The 21,409-nt window shown below is 38.1% G+C and overlaps 1 protein-coding gene across 2 annotated transcripts in view; it reads left to right on the forward strand.

The window, feature by feature from the left end:
* anos1a (anosmin 1a) overlaps window positions 1-14,116 on the forward strand; it is a 33,801-nt gene extending 19,685 nt beyond the window's left edge. The window contains exons 8-14 of one of the 2 annotated variants that reach the window (XM_084402835.1): window positions 1,930-2,071; window positions 2,213-2,329; window positions 4,147-4,235; window positions 4,729-4,900; window positions 8,238-8,458; window positions 13,208-13,352; window positions 13,690-14,116. In XM_084402835.1, the coding sequence (XP_084258961.1) occupies window positions 1,930-2,071; window positions 2,213-2,329; window positions 4,147-4,235; window positions 4,729-4,900; window positions 8,238-8,458; window positions 13,208-13,352; window positions 13,690-13,739 (936 nt within the window). In that variant the 3' untranslated portion in view covers window positions 13,740-14,116. The remainder of the gene's footprint in view (window positions 1-1,929; window positions 2,072-2,212; window positions 2,330-4,146; window positions 4,236-4,728; window positions 4,901-8,237; window positions 8,459-13,207; window positions 13,353-13,689) is intronic. The other variant, XM_084402834.1, reaches the window with a different exon arrangement.
* Window positions 14,117-21,409: the final 7,293 nt, after the last annotated feature.

Consider the following 21,409-nt stretch of genomic DNA (forward strand, 5'->3'; position numbering starts at 1 on the left):
TCTGCACATTCTCTTTTTCTCTCAGTCTTTCACTATTTAATTTTCTCATACACTGGATTGTTCCCAAACCCCTCAAGGGTTAAGCTTCCCAGCCCCTTATTTCAGCAAGCCACAACAAATTAGATATCTTAGTGCAAATAAGTGCAAGATAAACAACTCAGGATTGGGCCTTTGATCGCACCAAGCCCTAAATTTGAGGGCTTCAGACACCAAACTAGGGTGGTACAGCATTGCATCACCGCTCTTGGCAAATGCAAACATTTCTGGGTGCCATTTGATATACAGCCAAAAACAGCATATCAATTCTAGTTGTCTTGAGAAAAGGAAATCTCTCAATAACAGCTGAATTGTTTTTCTTTGAATGAGATCATGTTGAAGAGTTTATTTTTTCCTGCTTTAGGAATCCAAGAGATGGCAGTTGTGCCTTTATATTTTTGAAGGCTTTGTCAGCTGATGGACACTTTCCTCAGAAAACTGGGGAAATTGATTTTAAACAGATTACTCTTATGCACAATGATTCTAAGATTATAAGAACACAATCTGCATAAAAATTCTGATAACACTGAATTTGGCGTTCTCTATTACTATGATTTATGTGATTAATAGTAGTTTTATTATTAACATGTGACTCAGCTACAATATCAGATCACATGTTATTGGATTAAAGCAGGGGAATCTAATATGGCCTGTGGGATATTTTGGAGAAAACTTGCAACTGAAATATGCTGAAAACATTTGTATTAATTTTATTGGTATGATATTTCTATAATATTTAATTATCTACAGCAGTTGTATATTATACACTACGGGGTTGGTACAATTGTTAAAAATTATTTTGAAAGAGGATTCTTCACACAGGAGAGGATGTTCACCAAAGCTGCATTTATTTGATCAAAAATACAGTATACTATTGTGACATGTTTTGTATCAGTGTACCAGTCTTTACTGTCACTTTTGATCAATTTATTGCAGATTTGCTCACTAAAAGTATTCATTTATTTAAAAAAAAAGACTTCTATCCACAAACCTTTGAATGGTAGTTTGTAGTTTTCATATTTAATTATGAATGGCATTCAGCACTTTAGAATCTTGTTGAAACTAAATCTATGAGTGACTCTTTCCCAGGGCAACCCAATTCATTTTCCCACTTTGACGTTTGTCAGAGATGCTCACAGCAATAATGGACCATATATAATGAAAGATTTTTAGTGGCAAAAAATTTCTATTATTAGATACATATAATGCACTAATACTGATTTGATGCTGATGCCGTAAATTGAAATGACCCCAACACTCTTTATTGACATCTAACCTTTAACGTCCACAGTACCTATCCATTGCAAAAAAGGTTCTTTATAGTAGAAAAAAAGTTCATCAGATCATTAAAATGTTCTTCACACTAAAATAAATAATGGTTCTTTTTAGAAGTGATGGCCTAACTTCATTTTCATGTTCAGTTATGCTTCCAGAGGCTTATTAAATCTACTTAAGTTATCCAGGTCAGACCAATGAGTGGGTTTCTCTTTTTTTTATTTGATTAATATTCCCTAATTATTTCATGTGCAAAGTAAACTCAAGGTCTCTGGTGACTGAAATCAGTAAATTGCTCCCAATATTGGTTAATAAAGCAGCTAAATTTGATTCTGGGTTATGTCCAAAAGCACATATGCTCTTTTTGTGATTGGGCTTCATCAAGGTTTAACAAATAAAATATTTTTGGCTTGCATGCGTAAGGTGACGTTTTGTATGACCCTCGAGCCTCGACGTAAAATGAGTTTGACACCTCTGGATTACTGGGTAGTTAAAAATTGCACATGGGCTTACCTTCTATTTTCATATAGGTACATTGTTCATTCCTTTTTTCTTTTTCTTTTCTTTTTGTGTGACTTTTCAAATGCATCCCTGTGGGTTTTGTGTGTGTGTGTGTAGGACTCTACCTATGCTGAGCTGGATGACTTGGGAGAGAACAGAAGTTACACTGTGGAGTTGCAGGCAGTTTCATACTGGGGTCAGGTCCCCATCAAGAGCTCCAAGGCCATTCTTCAGTTTACTACAAGCCAAAGACAATCTGGTACAAAACTATTTAATTGCTGTACATTTGTACTTGATACATAACAGCACTCATTTGGGTGTTGTGAAATACAGTGAAAACAGCTGTAAATGTTTTGAATTTGTAACGTTATACTTTTCCTCCATATTTGATGTCATTCAGATTTGGAACCCACAGTCAGCACGGTCTTTATAAAACCCCAGTCAGATCTATTAGACGTGGGCACTCCATTCTATCAAGATGGACAGCTTCAGGTCCGGGTTTACTGGAAAAAGAAAGGTATGACAGATGCAATATACCATGTCTTTTATCTGGGAAACAGTCCTGTTCTTTCTTTTTCTCACAGCTATGTTTTGTAATTATGTAAACATTGTGCTTATTAAAGAGTTAAGAATCAGAATATGTGTAATTAAATGAAGAACAATAACTCTTTGTTTGGGAAGAGATAAGAACTACTGAAGTAAGTGAGGACCTGTTTGTGTGCTAACATGAGCTGACGAGGCATGTCTCGGCCTAACTTCGAATGCTGCAAATTACATTTAAACTGTTTCGTTCTGTCAGTGAGTGATGAGTTAATCCTACATTAAACTCAAAAATGAAAACTGTCATAGAAACGAAAACATTTAATTCATGCCAAGCCATGCAAAATGTTGCTTGAAATCTTCTCCTTGACCAAGGATGTTTTTATTTTATTTATTTCAATAACTTAAGACTCACACTGGCCACATGTCAAATCCCTTAATCTCTCTAATGGATGTCCCACAGATTTACCTCATACTAATCTGTCAGGCACATTATCAAGATTGCTTTGCTTTGCATATTTTGCTTGGTTTTGCATATTTTCTGGATGCATAGCAAGCATGAATTTCTACTGGGCGTATTACTGAGCACTGATTACTTGTAAAGTCTAAATAGATCATTACTGATGATTACCAGTGAATCATTAACCGTTCATTAACTGATACAGACAACAACAAAAAAATGTTTTAGTTACAATGGAAGGCTTATCCATGTTTTTAAATATTTTGACCCTTTTGGTCCCACTTTATATTAGGTGTCTTTAACTACTATTATAACATTTAAATTAATAATTTGATACAATGCACCTATTATGTACATACATGTTTTTACTTTGCACTTATATTGTTATTATTACCTGAATGTATTTACATCTGTAAGTAATTTCTGGAATTACATCTATAATTACACTGTTAACCCTTCCCTTGCACCTTAACCCATCCTTAAATTTACCCATACCACCAAACCTGTCCCAAACCTTATCTGTATCCCACCTCAATAGCAGCAAAAGTGTTTTGCAATAAAACATAAGAACAATCCATACATTGTACTTATTCTTCGATGCAAGTACAAAATAGTTAAAGACACCTAATATAAACATAACTTCAGATGTATTGAAAGGGATCATTCACCCAAAAATGAAAGTTCTGACATCACTCACTACTCATTACTCACTATGTTGTTCCAAACTAGAAAGTCGTTTTTTTTTTCTTTTTACACAAAAGAAGATATTTTGAAGATATTCAAAACAATGAAAGCCAAAAACACTGCTGACTTTCACTGTATTATTATTATTATTTTTTGTATGGACAACACACATGAACAAAAAAGAAAATATATATTTTTGTGTTCAACAATAGAAAGAAATGCATACATTTTTGGAATGACATGGGGATGTTAATTAGAATTTTTAATTGTTGCATTAACGACAGTATCATACAAGAAAACAGCGCTGATATTCAGTACACACTAGAACAATTGGATGTGTGAAATTGCTGAGATATAAAATAGTAACAAATAAATAGTATAACATAAACAAATTAATAACAAATAACTTATTTTTCAGACAAAATTTGGCCAGTTAGATCATATACTGTAATCCTTCTCAGCCAACCCATAGAAATAGTTCCAAACGAAAGCAAAGCATCAAGGTGTGTCACCAAGCAAAGCACAGACTGGAAGCCAGTCTGGAACAGCATACGTGAGTGGAGCAAACTGACAGAAACTTCCCTTCCCCCACTCAAAGTGCTCCATAATCACATTTCGGAATCTGGCATTTATCTGTCTCTCCTTTTCAGATCCCACTGTGAATCGTTACCGTGTGCAGTGGTCTCCAGAATTCTGCAGTCACAATGGATCCAGAACCCAGGAGAAGCTCATCACCCAGGTAACCAGTCAGGAATGTGTCTTCCATCCTCCCCTACAGGTGCGAGGCCACATTCTGACAGCTCATACATAAGATGAATTTCCGGGGAGAGGGTTCGTGTGGTGTTCATTGATCATTCATGGCAGATAACTCACCATTTTGAGGCACATCCAAATTCCAGAAAGATTTATTTCCTAAATTGCAGAGAAATATGAGACAAAGTATTCTTTTAAACATCTTTAATATTTAGATTTTCATCAGTGTGATTGTGTCTTTTACAAAGTAAGAAACTTTGTTAAAATCTATGACACACTCAAAGGAGAAAATGTATTTTTTCAGCATGAAAATTAATCTTTCTTGACATATAGAAAACATGAACTATAGATTTTCCCATTGAGGCCCACAGCTATGCTGGATGTGTTGATAGGTGATCAGTCATCATATTTCTTCTTGAATTCTTTTCAGTGGAGTTGGACCAAAGAATAATTTTTTTTTTTTTCATATCACTGAACAGGAGAATTTTGCTAGCCTTCCTGGTCTTCAGTTCTCTTGCAAGTATAAGGTGATTATTCAGCCTGTCGGAACAAAGGGTCGAGCCCAGGCGGAAAGCACAAACTTCTACACCCCTTCCTGTGCTACCATCCAGAGCAAGAGTCCCAAACCCATCCCCTGCTCTACAGTCTCAGGTGAATCTGAGCTTTCAAAAAATATGAGGACTGTATTGCTACAATTCATTAGCGTAATCTGCAAAACCATTTATGAGATATGTTGGATCAAACTTGTAGGTCGATGTATAAGAGTGTCCATAATATATATATATATATATTGTCTCATGTTACGCATGTAACCATGGTTCCCTGAGAATAGGGAACGAGACGTTGCGTCCCCTAGGGGAATGCCTCCGGCATGCCTCCGGGAATGCCTCCGGCATAACTGGTGTCTGAAGCACGAGTCCAAACATGACAATGAACTTGACATTGGCAGGCGGCAGCCTATGACATCACCACTGGTGTGACCGTGAGTATAAAAGGGCACCTGAGAAATACTTTATCCACTTCTTGTCTGAAGGAGACGTGTGCAGGAAAACCGGAATCATGGCAAAGGGACATGGTCTCTTTCCATATTGTTTTAACCATGGTTCCCTGAGACGTTCCCTTTTAATAGGAAACTTGCGCTGTGTCCCCTAGGGGTCGCTATGGGGAACGGCATACCCATGCTGCCATGCTGAAGGGATGAGTGCCCTATTGGCTGAAAGTAGGTCTCAGTATGACGACTATCTAAATCAAGAGGAGACCTAACAATGCCCTTCGCTCAGGATATCTTGCAAGGAGACTCACAGAGAGCCTTCCACTTGCAATCGCTATCGTAGCAGAGCTCAAGAGAGCGGAGGCCTCAATAAAAATAACTCTCTCTAGCAAGAGGAGGCCTATCAGCGCAGTAGCCAAAGAGGCTCACAGAGAGCCTAACCATTTAGCCTATGTCTGAGCTCATAGGATGAATACAGTACGTCCTACCTCTGTCAAGGAAGCTAAATAACAGGGCTAGCAGCCTACCACAATAATGGGAGGAGCTCAGAGGAGCGGAGGCCTCTAATAGAATGACTCTCTTAAGTGAGAGAAGACCTAACAATGCTCTGGTTCAAGAGCAGTGACCAAGGAGGCTTACAGAGAGCCTAACAAATTAGACCCAGGCTGAGCTCGGATGACGGAGGCCTTAAGATAATGAGCTAGGAGGCCTAGTTACATCCAGTGCATGTCAGGGAGGCCTAAAAAATGCATAGCAACTTGACACTAAAATAACAAATGGAGCTCAGGGGAGCCTACAATTCAGCGCTACTGCTCAAATCTGGTTCAGAGAACAGAGGCCTCAATATGCTGACTCTCAAAAAAGAGATGATGCCTAACTACATTCTATACCCAGGGCAGCTCCAAGGAGGCTTACAACGAGCCAACAACTCGGAATATCTTTTATAAAAGCAGTATCCAAGGAGGATTAAAGGGAACCTAACGACTTGACAACACTGCCTACTAAAAAGCAGGGGCCTTCTCATAATGAGCAGCCTAATCAATTCATACCGAATGTAGGTGAAGCTCAAAAGAGCGGAGGCTAAACCCGAGGATGGAAAACCACAGTTTACGCACTGGTTTCCTACAGTCAGGTCTCGCTTCGCTCGGGCCAAGGGCTTGAGACGGCGCTGCCGCCCCATGGCACTTCCTAAAGGCAGTGGCCAAGGAGGCTCAAAAGCCTGACAACTCAGCACCACTGTGTGTAGGAGCTCTGCGGACGAAGGCCTTAACATGACAACTCTCTAAAACGAGAGGAGGCCTAGCAATATCCTAAGCAAAAACACCAGTCATAGCGAGAGGGCATAACATGCTCCATAGAAACTAAGGAGGCTCACTGAGAGCCTATTTCTTAATAATCTATCTGGCGTGAGACAACGCATTCATAACCAGCTTCCTTTTGAAAGCAGTGGCCAAGAAGCCTCGCAAAGAGCCCAAACACAGCACTACTGCCTGCCAAGCTCTGGGTACAGAGGCGTGCTACGCTCAGAACAACTTTCCAAGGAGGAACTCATACCCGCTATTCAGCGGAGCTCTTGGGAGCAGGGGCCTGAAAGAGTGACTCTCTGTATAAAGAGAGGAGGCCTAACAACACTCCGCTACTGTAAAGGCAGTAATCAAGGAGGCTTACAGAGAGCCTAACAACCTAGCGTACTGCCTAGTTGATCTCTAAGGACAGCATGATGACTCTGTCCATAAAGTCTGTCTCATGAGCCAATAAGAGGTGCCAAAAAAGGAAACATTCTGTTCAACTAGTCCCTGCTCTGTCTACTACCCCCATGCTAAATCCCGCCTCACCGTAATGGTGGCCACGGAACCCAAACAGCGGAGTGCAGACGCTCAACTCTCCTCCCTCAGGAGAGAGTCAAGCCCGGGTGGAACAATTACTGCGACGCATAGCAAAAAGCGCGCATTTGACCCCCTGGAGAGTCAAACGTGCTAGTTCACGCGTCAGATTCTATCACTCTGAAAAGAATCATAGAAGAACAGAATACATCGCTATGAGTGCCTTAAACTCCCTTGAGAGCAGCCGAATGCGCTCGTGCAAACACTAACTACTATCCCTCAGGAGACAGCAGAAAAAAAATAAATAATTCTTACCTGTCTCTTGTAGTCAGTCTTGTGAATTGATCATACTTAGCGCATCCAGCTTCTTCGAAGAGAAGACAGCATTGCACCCAAATGCGCATCCCACATCCCTCTAAAATAGGTACAGCGCGAACAGAGCTTTTCATTGAGAAATCCTCTCTATAGTGAGATGAGACCCACATAATGCACGCATTCAGCTCCATCAGGAGCTAAACGCGAATGCTCCTCCCTTATGTCCAAACAAACAGTCTCCTGAAGACAAGAAAGAGGTTGACAAATTTCACATGTGACCTTTTATACTCACAGTTGCACCAGCGGTGACGTCATAGCCTGCCGCCTGCCAATGTCAAGTTCATTGTCATGTTTAGACTCACCCTTCATGCTAGGGGATGCAGCGCAAATTCCCTTTCGAAAGGGAAATATATATGTTCAGTAATATATATATATATATATTATAATTCAAGTACTAGGAAATGTTTATTAGCTCCTCTGTGGGACTCCAGACTCATGTCACTCATCCACCCTACCTCGCTCCGCTCCCACGGCTCTCGGCCATGCTCTGCTCACTATTTACTGCATATATATATACATAAACAACAGTTCGTTGTGGCCTTGGCCTCGTGCCTATGACGTACAGGCAGCCATATAATTTTTTTTATAAATTAAGAAGCAATGAGGCAGTTTTGTTGAAAATATTTTGTTTTCTAAGAAACAATAATAGATTATATCATATTATATCACTGTGACATATTTCACTTTATGCACCCAAAACAATCCCAAAATGTTATCAATACAGGGAAAAAAATTGCATCACTTTTTATTTGTATATGGTTTTATGTTTCTTATATGATTCTTTGTTTTGTCAAATCAGCAGTGGTTCTTCCAAAGGTCCTGGTCAGGGCAGAGAACCTGACGGCAGCGTTCTCGGTCTACATGGGGAATGTGACAGGCCTGTTCTCATGGGTGGTGGCCATGCCTCAACCACCACAACAGGTCACAGGGTATCAGGTCACATGGGCAGAGGTCATCACTGAGAGCCGCATAAATAATCTGCCCAACAGCCTCATATCCCAGTCTCAGATCCTACCTCCAGTAAGTCACGTTCAGAACAATTGGTCACAAGCATACAGTATGTTCCCTGGCAAGGGATCCTGGTCAACCAGGATATGTTTCATTTTAGGCTCTAGCATGCAGGTCCAGCAGCTGGATCACCAAACCAGCATAAACTTCATACTGAATTGGTTTCTAAGCTTAATTCTGTTCTACACTTACACTGTAAAAAAAAATGACATCCCCAAGTCAAAAATTTCAAGTGACCGATAACATCTAAATTTTTCAATTAGTCTGACGTATTATTTCTCATTGAGCCAATGTTAAAGGTATAGCGGAGGATCTTTCCGAATTTTAGATAAGAACCGCCCTCTCCACTTTTTGAAATAATGCACATGCGCAACACTCTACCTGCTCCCGAGAGGGAACGCCTATTAAACGTGTGTGAGGTTCTCCTCGTGCACGCTCTGTTTACAAGTTGCTGTCGGCATCACTCATACAAGATTACTTTCCAAAAGATTTGCACTTTTTCTCCAAATAGCATGCCAAACTTTACCTGTCGAGTAGAAACTTCGAAACTGAGGCATCAGTGGGAAGCCCGTGTTTTCAGCGCACGCCATCGTGTGAAACAATCTCCCAAAAACACTCTGATCTTGTTTCTCTCTTCTGAGGCCTTTCTCTTCTTCTCATACAGTTCGTACAAACTTTTTCTCTTGCGACCCTCAGACATTTTCAAAGGACCCGGTGAAACGGCGAGCTTCAATGAATGGCCTAAACCGTAGCTCTAGCTCACCACCACACAAACACCTGAAAGTGCGCATGCGCAGAAAGCGAAAACTAAGGGACGAGCACGTACGACGGCCTTACGTAAACATATCACCAGAATGATTGACACTTAGGTGGACCAATAGTTTACACTACCCACCCGGAAAAAGAAAATCCTCCGCTATACCTTTAACAGACTATTGCAACAAGAATTTCACTTGGGCCAATTGAAAAATTTAGATGTTATCGGTCACTTGAAATTTTTGATTTGGGAGGGTTAGAATTTTTTTACAGTGTAGTTATTACTGTTCTTATAACATGTGGTTGCTGTAGTAAACGCACAACAATGGTGGTTTCACGAGTTTGTTTGCCTATATAGCTATTAAGGTTAAACGTATTTGGCTTGCTGTCCGCAGTGGATGGGCTCTAGGAAGCAGCTTCAACTCAAGCTTAGATATACCACCCAGTGGGACCACTAATGTTTGTAAGATGAGTCTAGTAGCAAAATGCCTAAATTATGTTGGTGGAGTTGGGGAGGTGGAGGGATGCCAAAACAGCTGATGCAGATAATTGAAAGATTAGATGGGTTCACTCCTCCCGAAAATTAAGTTTAAGAACTTCACAAACAAATAAATAGTCTTCAATAAAATAAATAAATCCTAAAATGGAACACTCAGGAGATCAAAAGGATAAATATAACATGGAAAAACCACATAAAAAACGAGACCGAACACTGAACAGAGGAAACTAAGGGCTTATAAACAGGCAGTAATTAAGAGAAAACAGAACAGGTGTAAAGGGCTAATCAAAATCCATAGTAACTAATAAAGAGCGGGAAACCAGAACAAAGGAAATATTTCAGAAAGCAAATTTATCTTACCGTCAAACATACCCTTAACTCTCGGCTGACTTACCCAAACCTCGGCTGCACTTACTCAAGGTATGCTGGTTCCAAAAACTCGTTCGGGAGTTAAGCAAACTCTGAGTATGTTTTCAACAGAGTGACGATTTGACAAGTCACCATGGAAATGAACGCTAAGAAAAAGCATGCCATTCTACTACTTCTTTTATTGAATGGTTATTTACATTCTTAGTGCATATCGCTATCTATTTGGTGGTTGTGCAATCATGTTTCAATATTTTCGTTTAATAATTTTTAATCACTGTGAATAAGAACTATTGTTTGTTTGATGCTAATTATATAATAAAAAGAAAGACTCATTAAACTACGTAAATATCAGTCTGTGCTATTATAGAAATACATTATAGCATAGAAAACGTCCTGTTGCAAAAATAAATAAATAAATCTTCTGAATGCAGATCAACGATTCCACTGGAGCTTTATCAATAGAGCACACATGCACTGAACACAGGGCCGGTTCTAGACATTAGGAGGCCCTAGGCAAAATTCATGTTGGAGGCCCCCCACCCCCAATAAACAACACTTGAAACAAATATGATTCATAACCTTTTTATTTATACAACATTTAATTTTAAATTTGGTGTATTTTTACTTACACAGTACATTAGTTTGGACACATTACTATTTTTACTGTTTTTGAAAGAAGTCTCTTATGCCCATCAAGCCTGGATTTATTTGATCAAAAATACAGAAAAATAATATAGTGAAATGGTATTAAAATGTAAAATAATGGTTTTCTATTTTACTACTTTAAAATATATTTCTGTGATGCAAAGCTGAATTTAGTGTCACGTGATCCTTCAGAAAACTTTATAATATTCTGATTTATTATCAAATGTTAGAAATGGTGCTTATTTATTTTATAACCTGAGATACTTTTTTTCAGGATTGTTTGATTATTGAAAAGTTGTTTTAAAAAAGTTTTCACTGTCACTTTTTATATATTTAACACATCCTTGCTGAATATTCCTGTTTTTTTCTGTATTTTTTATCAAATAAATGCAGGCTTGTAGAGCATAATAACAAACTTCTTTCAAAAACATTAAAAATAGTAATGGGTCCAGACTTTTTACCAGTACTGTATGTACATATTAATCAAACTTTATCTAAGGTAATCTCTTTTTTTTGTTTAATGAAGATGTTATTGGGTTTTTTTTGTGTGTTATTTTGCTGTTTTATTTAATTTATTCACAGTTCCAGAAGACCACTTCAGTAGGTGAACCATAAGTGCTTTTATCATTTTTTTTTTCATAGCTGCGGTATGGGCAGGATTTTTCCTTCCCATTTAATCAATATTGACTGCAGATATTGTCATATTATTAATATCAGTAATATGATATTATGTATTGCATTGTTACCTTAAATATGCCATACACAAATCAAGTGGAAGAGAAAGACACGATTGCTACTGAGCAGAAAAAAAATAATTCTAAACTGATATTATTGGCGTAAGTGGGCTATGATGTCAGGGTATAATCTAATCATCAGCAGGATAGACCCATAGATATGAGATCCTTTATTTGAAACATTTAAAAATGTTGTAGTGTGTTGGGTTTTTAACTTTGAATACAAACGTCTTGTATTTTACTTTTGTAGCTTTTATACTAGTCAGCTCCCGACGCGATGTTATTCCTTGTACGCGCAAATTCAAAGCGTCGCGTCTGGGCACGTTAATGACGCTCGCGCTCTTTTAAACTCGTAATAAAGCGGTTAATGATTTTTCCAGAAATGACGCTGGCTGATCTACAGTACAAGTTTATATTTAGAACACATTGCAATCACTCCAAAATAGATGACGACAACTCACACACCTGCATTACGAGCTGTGCTTCTTTGCGTGCCTATTTAGGCTTTTGCTTCGCAGCACCTGATGGATGCGTTCGCTCCACCAACTTTCAGAAGCCGGCACCCGCTTTGAAACGGAAACATTAATTGGTTTAACTGCAGTTGAGTGACAATTCAACAATATCCAATGAACAATGAGGCTCGTATTTCTGCCCGTCTTGACTGGTGGACTATAGGGGATGTTAAGGTTATGGAGGCCCCTCCTCAAAGCCCGAGGCCCTAGGCAATCGCCTGCTCTGCCTATAGCTAGCGCCGGCCCTGACTGAACACCTCTGAAGTAAACTAACCATGGAACAGAACCTGCTTCGGAGCGGGTTATGTTCAGAGATTAAGTTGATATGGCTACTTACCCTGAAAATTACCTCCGTTTTTGGAACTGAAAGTTGAGGTAAACCACTTACTTACCCTTAGTTCACCCAAAAATGTAATTCCTGTCATTAATTACTCACCCTCGTGTCATTCCAAACTCATAAGAAATACATCTTCGGAAAACAAAAAAAAATATGTTTTATGAAATCCGAGAGGTTTCTGAACCAGCCGTTGCAACTTTCAAGGCCCAGAAAGGTAGTAAAAACATTGCTAAAACACTTCATCCTTAATGTTATGAAGCAAAAATAAGGACTTTATTCAACAATTTCTTCTCTTCTGTGTCAGTCTTCTAAGCTGTTCATGTAGTAAACAGTGGAGCGCTTCTGGGTTCTACGTCAGAACATGTGTCGTGGTGCTCACGCGAAAAGCGTAGGCCAATAATGAGCCGGCGTTCTGATGTGTTTGTTTTTTGCGACCAAAAAGTATTCTCGCCGCTTACTCGCAAAAAGTATTCTCGTCGCTTTTTGTAAAGCAAAAACGTGCATTACAGTTTCCACACAAATAATATGCAGCTCAACTGTTTTCAACAATAAGAAATGTTTGTTGAGCACCAAATCAGTATATTATAATTATTTCTGAAGGATCATGTGACACTGAAGACTGGAGTAATGGCTGCTGAAAAAAAATCTGCTTTGCCATCCCAGAAATAAATTACATTTTAAAATATATTAAATTATAAAACAGAAAAAAAAAAAGTAATAATATCTCACAATATTACTGTTTTACTGTATTTTTGATTAAATAAATGCAGCTTTGAGCATAAGGGACTCTTTTTTTTTTTTTTTTTTTGAATTTTTAACAACAGTGTATTTGTATTTTATTTCTTTCTCAGATTCAAATGATCTTGATTAACTAAAAAAAAAAAAAACCTTCTCTTTCCTCACAAATAGGAGCGTAATATCCTGGTAGTTTCTGGTCTTCAGTTGGCATCTCTCTACAGGCTTGAGGTGCAGGTGATCACTATGGGAGGACAAGGCCCAGCAACATCCAGAACCTTCCAGACACCAGCTCACAGCAGGCCAGTCCTGCACTACAGTAAGCTCTTTAAACTTATGAGACCCCAACATTTGTGTACCAAATCACATACTATTTAAACATAGCGTGATCTCTTTTTTTCGTAATCTTTTGCGGTATCTCTATGACACTGACCTCACCAGCGCAAAAAAACTGCAGCCCAACCCTTAAATCTTAATAAGGGAGAGCTGACAAGACATTCTTGTTCATCGGAAGGAAAAGGTCATATGAGGGTATATGAGGTCAAAAGTCTTGTGCAAGTAGCCCCAGCTCTTGATGTCGAGGTCAACCAATAAATCATGTAATTGAGATGAATTGCTTTTCCTCTCCTGACTCTAGTGTATATTTAACTTTGCAGAACCAAGGATTAAGAAACACCATCTAAGGTCGGTGATAGAACGGCACTGAAGACCACACTGCAATGAATCATCCTGGACCAGAACTGACTCCTCAGGAACACAGAGTGTCAGAAGAACCAAAGAAAAGTTAATTGCAAATCGTGTTTCAGCCTGAGCCAGTCAGTTGCCTCATATAGTAACTCAAAATGGGGACCTGCTGTAATCTGAAGATCAAATTGTGATTGACGTTATGATATTTAAAGACCCATTAATTTCCTGTAGGGGGGATCGGCTTCCACAAACTAATTAGTATTGAATTTGCAACAAAGACTTGGGCATCAAAAGCAAAAGGCATAGGATAAAAAACAAAGTGCAAATACGAAAAAAAAAGAAAAAAACCTTTGTGGTTAAATGCCTAAAAGGCATGTTTTGAATTGCACCTTCCCTAAAAAAAAAAAAGAGAAAGAAAAAAAGTATTTCTGGTTACACTCACCCTAAGCGCTGAAATGGACCCTCTTTAATCCAATATTGCATGTGATGACTAATTTGGTTTAACTTGTAAATAAGCCTTGACTCAATACAACTGTTTGTGGTTTTGCATGTGTTCGTTAAGCATGGAATTTTACTGTTTGTATCCCCATTGTGTCAATAGCAACAAATGAGGAATCAATGAAAAATATTCCTGCTCTTTAAAAGGAAAATGCCATTTCATTTTATGAGAGTTTTGTGTGGTGCGTGCTCAATTTGCTGTAGAGATATTTGTTTGCAGTCATGTAATTCCTGTATATACTGTATGTTTGTTTTTTTATTTATTTATGTATGCAATACAAATGTGTTATGTGGATTTGTAACTGTCTGTCTGTGAGTGCATGAATGTGTGTGTGTGTATGTGTGTGTGTGTGTGTGTTTGTGCGGGTTCCCCCAGCATCATTCACAAACTGACAAACCCTTGAAAGGAGATTTTGTATAAATATATTTGTAAATTCCCATGGATAATGAATATTAATGTACATATTTTATATGAATAAAGATGTTAAACCTTGTTTTCCCTTTACCATACTGGTTGTGTGTTTTGTAACAGTGCTACCAGGGTGAATAGGAAATTAAATCTATCATGCCACACAAGCAATATTCTCTAAAATCATGTATATTTAAAATACACACAATCAATACAAATCAGTATAAACATGCACATAAATTTAATCTAATTTTACTACTAAAACACACTACAAAACAGTCAAGGCAAGGAACTTTTCCACCCCTTGACACTAACAAGAAAACAGTATACGTATACAGTATAGTTGTGTTTATTTTTCATTTCGATGCAAATGTACACATTACTTAAAAAAAAAAAAAAAAAAAAACATTGAGATTGAGAATAATGAGATGTTCTGTTGATGCAGCTACATTGTGTTCTGCTTCTATTTCTGTTGTGGTTAAGTGTGTGTGTGTGTGTGTGTGTGTGTGTGTGTGTGTGTGTGTGTGTGTGTGTGTGTGTGTGTGTGTGTGTGTGTGTGTGTGTGTGTGTGTGTGTGTGTGTGTGAAAACAAAGCATTAAGCCCAATGGATAAGTGTGTGGTTACTCAAACATACACATATGCAAGCAGGCAACTCTACCCTGGTAGCTCTGTAGTCACTTTCATTAGAATTCAACTCCACATCTGGCCCTAGTGTTACAACATAAGTGTGTGTGTGTGTGTGTGTGTGTGTGTGTGTGTGTGTGTGTGTGTGTGTGTGTGTGTGTGTGTGTGTGTGTGTGTGTGTGTGTGTGTGTGTGTGTGTGTGTGTGTGTGTACGCCTGTTTGCTATATGGAATATTGATGGCCCTGTTGCCATTACCCCTTCAGAGAATGTCTGACCAAAAAGACAGGAGTACCACAGGACAGGAGACAACAATATTTGTTTTTGTTGATCCTCAGTGAGATTCAATTTAGTCCATTCTACTATTGCAGGTCACACAATATAATGCACCACCAGAAGATTTTTAAGCAGTATTGAACAAGCAGGTCTGTTATTGCCCTGTATTCCCTTACAAAAAGTTATTTTAATCTTTTACGTTAAAAATAAGAAAGTATACTTTCAGTCTAATTTTTATATACTTCTCAGAAATATACTTTATGTACTTATCAAAAATATAATTAGACTTTTCTGTCATTATGAGTCAAGTACACTTGTGTAATTTTAAGTATATTTGGCCTATACTCAATCTTTTGCTCGGCACCTGCCCCTTTGCCCCTTGGTGCCCAAAGTGCCCTTTTGTCAAGGCAAAATTTCCTCTCCTTTTTTTGTAATTAAAGGCCCTTTTGTGGATGCCTGCCCAACCTAACTATTAGTAAAATTAATAAATAATAATTTAGCCGTAAATGAAATGATCCACATGATGACCTTTCACCTGACGAACTCATCCGGAACGATTCCTCACGCTGCACGCACATTCTTTAATTTCGCACGGCTACGCGCAATACCAGAAGATATCTTAAAATCTGCGGCTGCAATAAGTGGCGTTTCATTTTCAGCGAAGTGATTTTGATGTTTGTTTACTTATTATTATTATTTTACAAGGACGACGTGAAGAGAGCATGCAGAGATGTTGTTTATATTGCAGTGTGTAGGCTGTAGAAGTAACTGTTTTCCTGAATGCCATCAAGATTAAAACCGAGACTGATTTCATAACAGGTCAATAAACAAATAGTTAAAATTAAGTCACTTACATTTTAGACGCAATGACTGTTTTTGTTCTGTTTCAGCAGCGAAAATAGTTCCAAACAAATATCACCGCAGAACCATCGCGCATCTCACAGCAACACTTGTTGCATTACTGAATGATTCAGCATTTTGAACGAATCGGTTGAGTCAAAGATTCAATTACCCATTCATAAACTGCCTCATTCTGAATAAATCAGCCGATTGAACGAATCGTTTGAATGAATGACTCAATGACTCGCTCATTAAAACGGTCGCCTGCCGCCTCCTACTGGCGGTTTAAAGTATCATCTTTTCAACATTCCTTATTTGTATATTCAAAAATATTTAAAATAATCTAATTTAATACAGTTATAATTTTTCAATGTAAAGTATTTAATGTGATTGGTAACTATAATATAATAACTATAATATATTGATCAAATTTAAGAATTTGAAATGAAAGTTGGAGCATAGGCTACATTTAATAAAATTAGGGGAAAGATGCCCTTTATAAAAGATACAAAAGAATTAGAGATTTCAAACAGTGATGTAATGAAACATTGACAATTTAAGTTTGAAGGGAGAAAAGCCTCTGTTTAGGCTATTAAGGAAATGTAATTTTGCCAAAAGAAGAACTTTTATTGTATATAAATGTTCATTTTAAATCAGCCTACTTCAGTGTGATATGTTACCATACTATCATGCTTAACACTAAGAATTTGAATAATTGTAATGTGATGATCAGATGCAGATATCTAAATCAAAGAATATGGGCGGTTTGCGGGTGGATTATTTATTTTTAACAGTGGATTCGGGTGACTCAAAGTGCACCAGATTAATGAATTTATCTTTAAAATGTACAAAATTTTCTTACGGGGGGGGCATGCCCCTGGACCCCCCTAGAGGTACCAAGCTCCACCCACAAAAATGATGTGGGAAACACATTAGGCTATATGATGATCTACAAAAAAATTCACATTTTATTATCTTATTATTAAACTACATTATTAGGATTTTACCACCTCCGCCTCATTTTAAGCCAGGAAAAACACAGCCCCATTTAAAGCCTTGTTCCATGTGCCCCCCTTTTATACTTTGAGCACCTGCCCCTCCAGAGGTCTCTGCACGGCCCTGGCCTAGGGTGACCAGACCGAAAAATTCGGGACAGTCCCGAAATCTAAGCTGTTGTCCCGAATTCCGAAGCTCTAATTGTCCCGAAAATTATACTAAAGCAAATTATTGAGTAGTTATTGTCTGATAAAACATTAAAAACTGTCTTGAGTCAAAAAAGGTTGAGTCATCCTGCAGCCAGCCCCTGCCGGCTGCTCATTGGCTGCAGCATCTTTTTTGTTTATGTTTAAGTTCTACAAAGATACAGTAGGCGCGAATTTAGATATGCATTGATAAGTAAGCAAGTTGCCGCAGCCACATGCTGAGTTACACAAATCAAATCATCTACACAATTATTTACTTTTCTTATTTAATGACCGACAATTTTGTTGTGATAATTTTGGCATAAGGCTTACTAGCATTAGGCTATAGGCTGAAAGGTCTGATTACGCACTATTACAACAGTCTTTTTTTTCTTTTTTTTTCACAATGACATTTTAAAGCGATGGCACGCGTTTTTTAGGTCAATTTTTTTTTTTGCCACATAGGCTACAGCAAACATCTCCTCACTATCCGCTAGCTGCCTGTCCCCTGAACACACTGTAAAAAAAAACACGGTCTCTGTAGACAGTCCAGGCTTCACAAACGGCAAGAAAAAAACAAACTGGCCCAGCCTTGGCCACGAAACATAACAAACAGTGTTCCAGCTAATAACCGACAAGAATAATTTTGGGTGGGGGTTGCGGGGTTAGTGCGTGTGCACATGAAGGGGGGGGGGGGGGCGGGATGAGGATGAGGAGGAGGGAGGGTCGAGCTAGCCTCCGTTTTGTTTGACAATACTTCGAACATCAACAAGAAGTAACGTCAACCAACATCGCTTAGAGCACCTTTAAGTTTTTTTTTTTTTTGTGGCAGACTAAAGACTAATGACAGACTGTTGATTTTTGAATAAAAATATGTTTGGTTCAGGTTTGAAATTCATTTTTTTCATTTTATTATTATCTATATTAGCATCATGCTTTTACCTATTTTCACAATACAACTTTTAACACACTTTAAAATAATTGTACTTTAATATATTTTCTAAAAATATATTTTAGAAAAATATTCTTGAAGTGAAAATTCAGTTTATTTTTTAAAAGTGTATTTATTTGCACATTATTAAAAATATATTTTAGGAATATTTTAACTGTGTGCTGGAAATGATCATTGTAACCATGCATTGAAAGTATACTTTCAAAATATATTATAGTATAGAATAGTATTTTGTACAAAGTATAGCTAAGTTTTATTTTTCTAATAATGTACATTTGTTATTGAAAACAAAGTATGCAATTTGTAGTATTTGGAATAAGTATTTGGAACGTTTTTATTCAGATATATCACACCACGATATTCTTGAGGGCAAGTGTGCCGACATGTGCTTCGGGAGACCCTAGTTCGAGTGCCGGCTCGTAGGCCTTTCCTGATGTCCCGTCATATCCCAATTAAAGGCAAAAATATATATAAATACACTTATGGTATATTGCTTGCATGTCTCAAAGACACTCGTAATGAATTTGTAATGTACTTGTAATACAAATAAAGTATACTTTAATATCACTAATCAAGCATGTAATTAGTCCCTACACAGGCATAAAAAGTATACTAAGTATACTTAAAGTTGGTCCAATTTAGTTCAGAAAAGTACAATAAAAACACTTAAAGGTATGCTTTACTACAATTTAATTACAACTAAAATAAACTTAGTGCAAAATTCAAAATAGCACACTTCAAGTTAACTAATCATAAACACAATTAAAGTATACTGATAATTAGTCTGGCTGAAAGTATACTTAGCACTTTTTTTTCTTTCACCAGGGTGTGTGTGAGCCTTGTTTAAGATGAGAATCTGACGTTTTTATGGTTAGACTCTAAATAGTTCAAAAAAATTAAATGTGTATCTTATCTGTCTGAACTCCCTGAAGGAGTGTCTGAAAAGTTGTTGTTTTGTCACATTGTCTAATAATGAGGCACATCAGTATCAACCTTATTGTTTAAAGTAATCATTCTCTTGTCAATGATGCCTCAATGGATTTAGTTAAGTAGAAAATATTGCTAGCTGTTTGAATCCAGGCCTAATGTTGGTATGACTGATATAAAGGCTGTCTGAATAAATAGATGGAGCTCTGCATGATGCAGCTGGAGCGCAGTGAGAACATAAGAGAATTAAATGGCCTGGTTGGAAGTGTCTTCTTGCTTCCTTGCTGAAGTGTTGAACTGTGCCTCAGGATTTATGAGTGCTCCTGGACTCTGGTGACCCAGAGACAGGGATTTAGAAGGAACAGAGAGAAGGAATGGTGGGGGCAGGAGAGTTTGGGAAGACTCGATCCGCTTGCAACACATTTATGATGCTCCAGAGAATGGCCGCAGAATGGTACAGAGAAAGAGTGTGAGAGAAAGGGAGACTAAAAGGGAAGCAGCATCAGGAAGAAGGAAACCTAGAGGGGAGAGAAGCAGATGAACCAAAGGGGAGAAGAGGCAAAAGAGGGACAATGAGAGAAGGAGAGAATAGATGACTTCAGGGACTGAAAGTGTGAGCAGATGAAATATGTATCAAAATACTTCACACTTTTTAAGCCAGAGGGAGATATGATATTTCCTCCTCCCACTTTCCCATGAGCCTCCCAGATGAGTTGCCTCACAACTGGCCAATCCCATAAGAAACATTTTCAAAAAAGATTGCTCTCTGGCCTGTGTTCTCGCTTACACCATTACAGCTTCAATTCCTGCATAATGGTATCTGACAAGTAGCTTCTAGCTTTGAATCTGATAAAGAATGAAACTTGGTTCAGTGAGTGTCCACTTTCCATTATCTTGTTTTTTTTTTAAGTAAAAAAGCAGTTTTTCTTTTCAAGAATTTAATCTTTTTCTTCATTCTTCACTGCATGTATGAATTGCATATTAATGTATTTTTAAATAAATTAATAGATAAAGACTAAATCTGAGCTGACATTTCAAATTAATTGATGAATCAATATCATGGATCAAGGTTCACTGCCAAATTTTGTTTCACTTTTCCAAACTGAATCAGCATGCACCATTATTTCAATGTTTTACTATTCTCACAGGTATATTTAGTTAATCTTTAACAATCATTTAGTATTAAACATTGTTTAAACTTTGTTCCAGTGTTTGTTTCAACTTTTGTGCAAAATTCAGCTTTCAGTTTTTTCAACATTGAAACAACAACAATGCCTCGGTTACTATCCCCTTGCTCATCCTCTGCTTCAATGTTGGGGACCCCTTGCTGGGTGACCCAAAGCAGACAAATAGTTAGTCTGATTTACGCCACATGGCAGCTCTATGGATGTAAGCATTTAATGCCCAACCTGGACACAGCAGATTATTCCTTTCCTGGTCTGAATCCTGGAACAGAGGAGGATAGAAAACCTGCAGCACAATAGATCTAGCCACATTAGTGGGGACCTTGGGAATGTAACTTGGCCTAGGGTGAAGGAACACCTTTACCATGCCAGGTGCAAATTCCAAGAACGATGGGGCAACCGACAGAGCTAGCAAATATTCTGTCCTTTTAAGAGAAAGAAGTCAGAAACTCGACTGGAACCTCTTCAATAGGCTTAAAGGGAGCCAGGGACAGGCCTTGGAGCAGCACTGCCAAGTCCCAAGTGGGCACCCTAGTATGTACCGCAGGGCTCAGCCTCAATGTGCCACAGAGGAAACATGTTACCAATGGGTCTCTCCTGAAGGACATTCCACCCAAATAAATGTAGTAAGCAGCTATGGCCGCCACATAAACCTTTAAGGTGGATGGGGATAATCCTGCAGTGAATCGCTCCTGTAGGAACTCCAGCACTGTGTCAACAGGACAGTTAACTGGGTCTAGCTGATGACCAATGCACCAAGAAGTGAACACTCTCCAATTCAAGGCATATAATTTCCTCA

The sequence above is a fragment of the Rutilus rutilus genome (assembly GCF_951802725.1).
Source record: "Rutilus rutilus genome assembly, chromosome: 2".
Lineage (NCBI taxonomy): Eukaryota > Metazoa > Chordata > Actinopteri > Cypriniformes > Leuciscidae > Rutilus > Rutilus rutilus.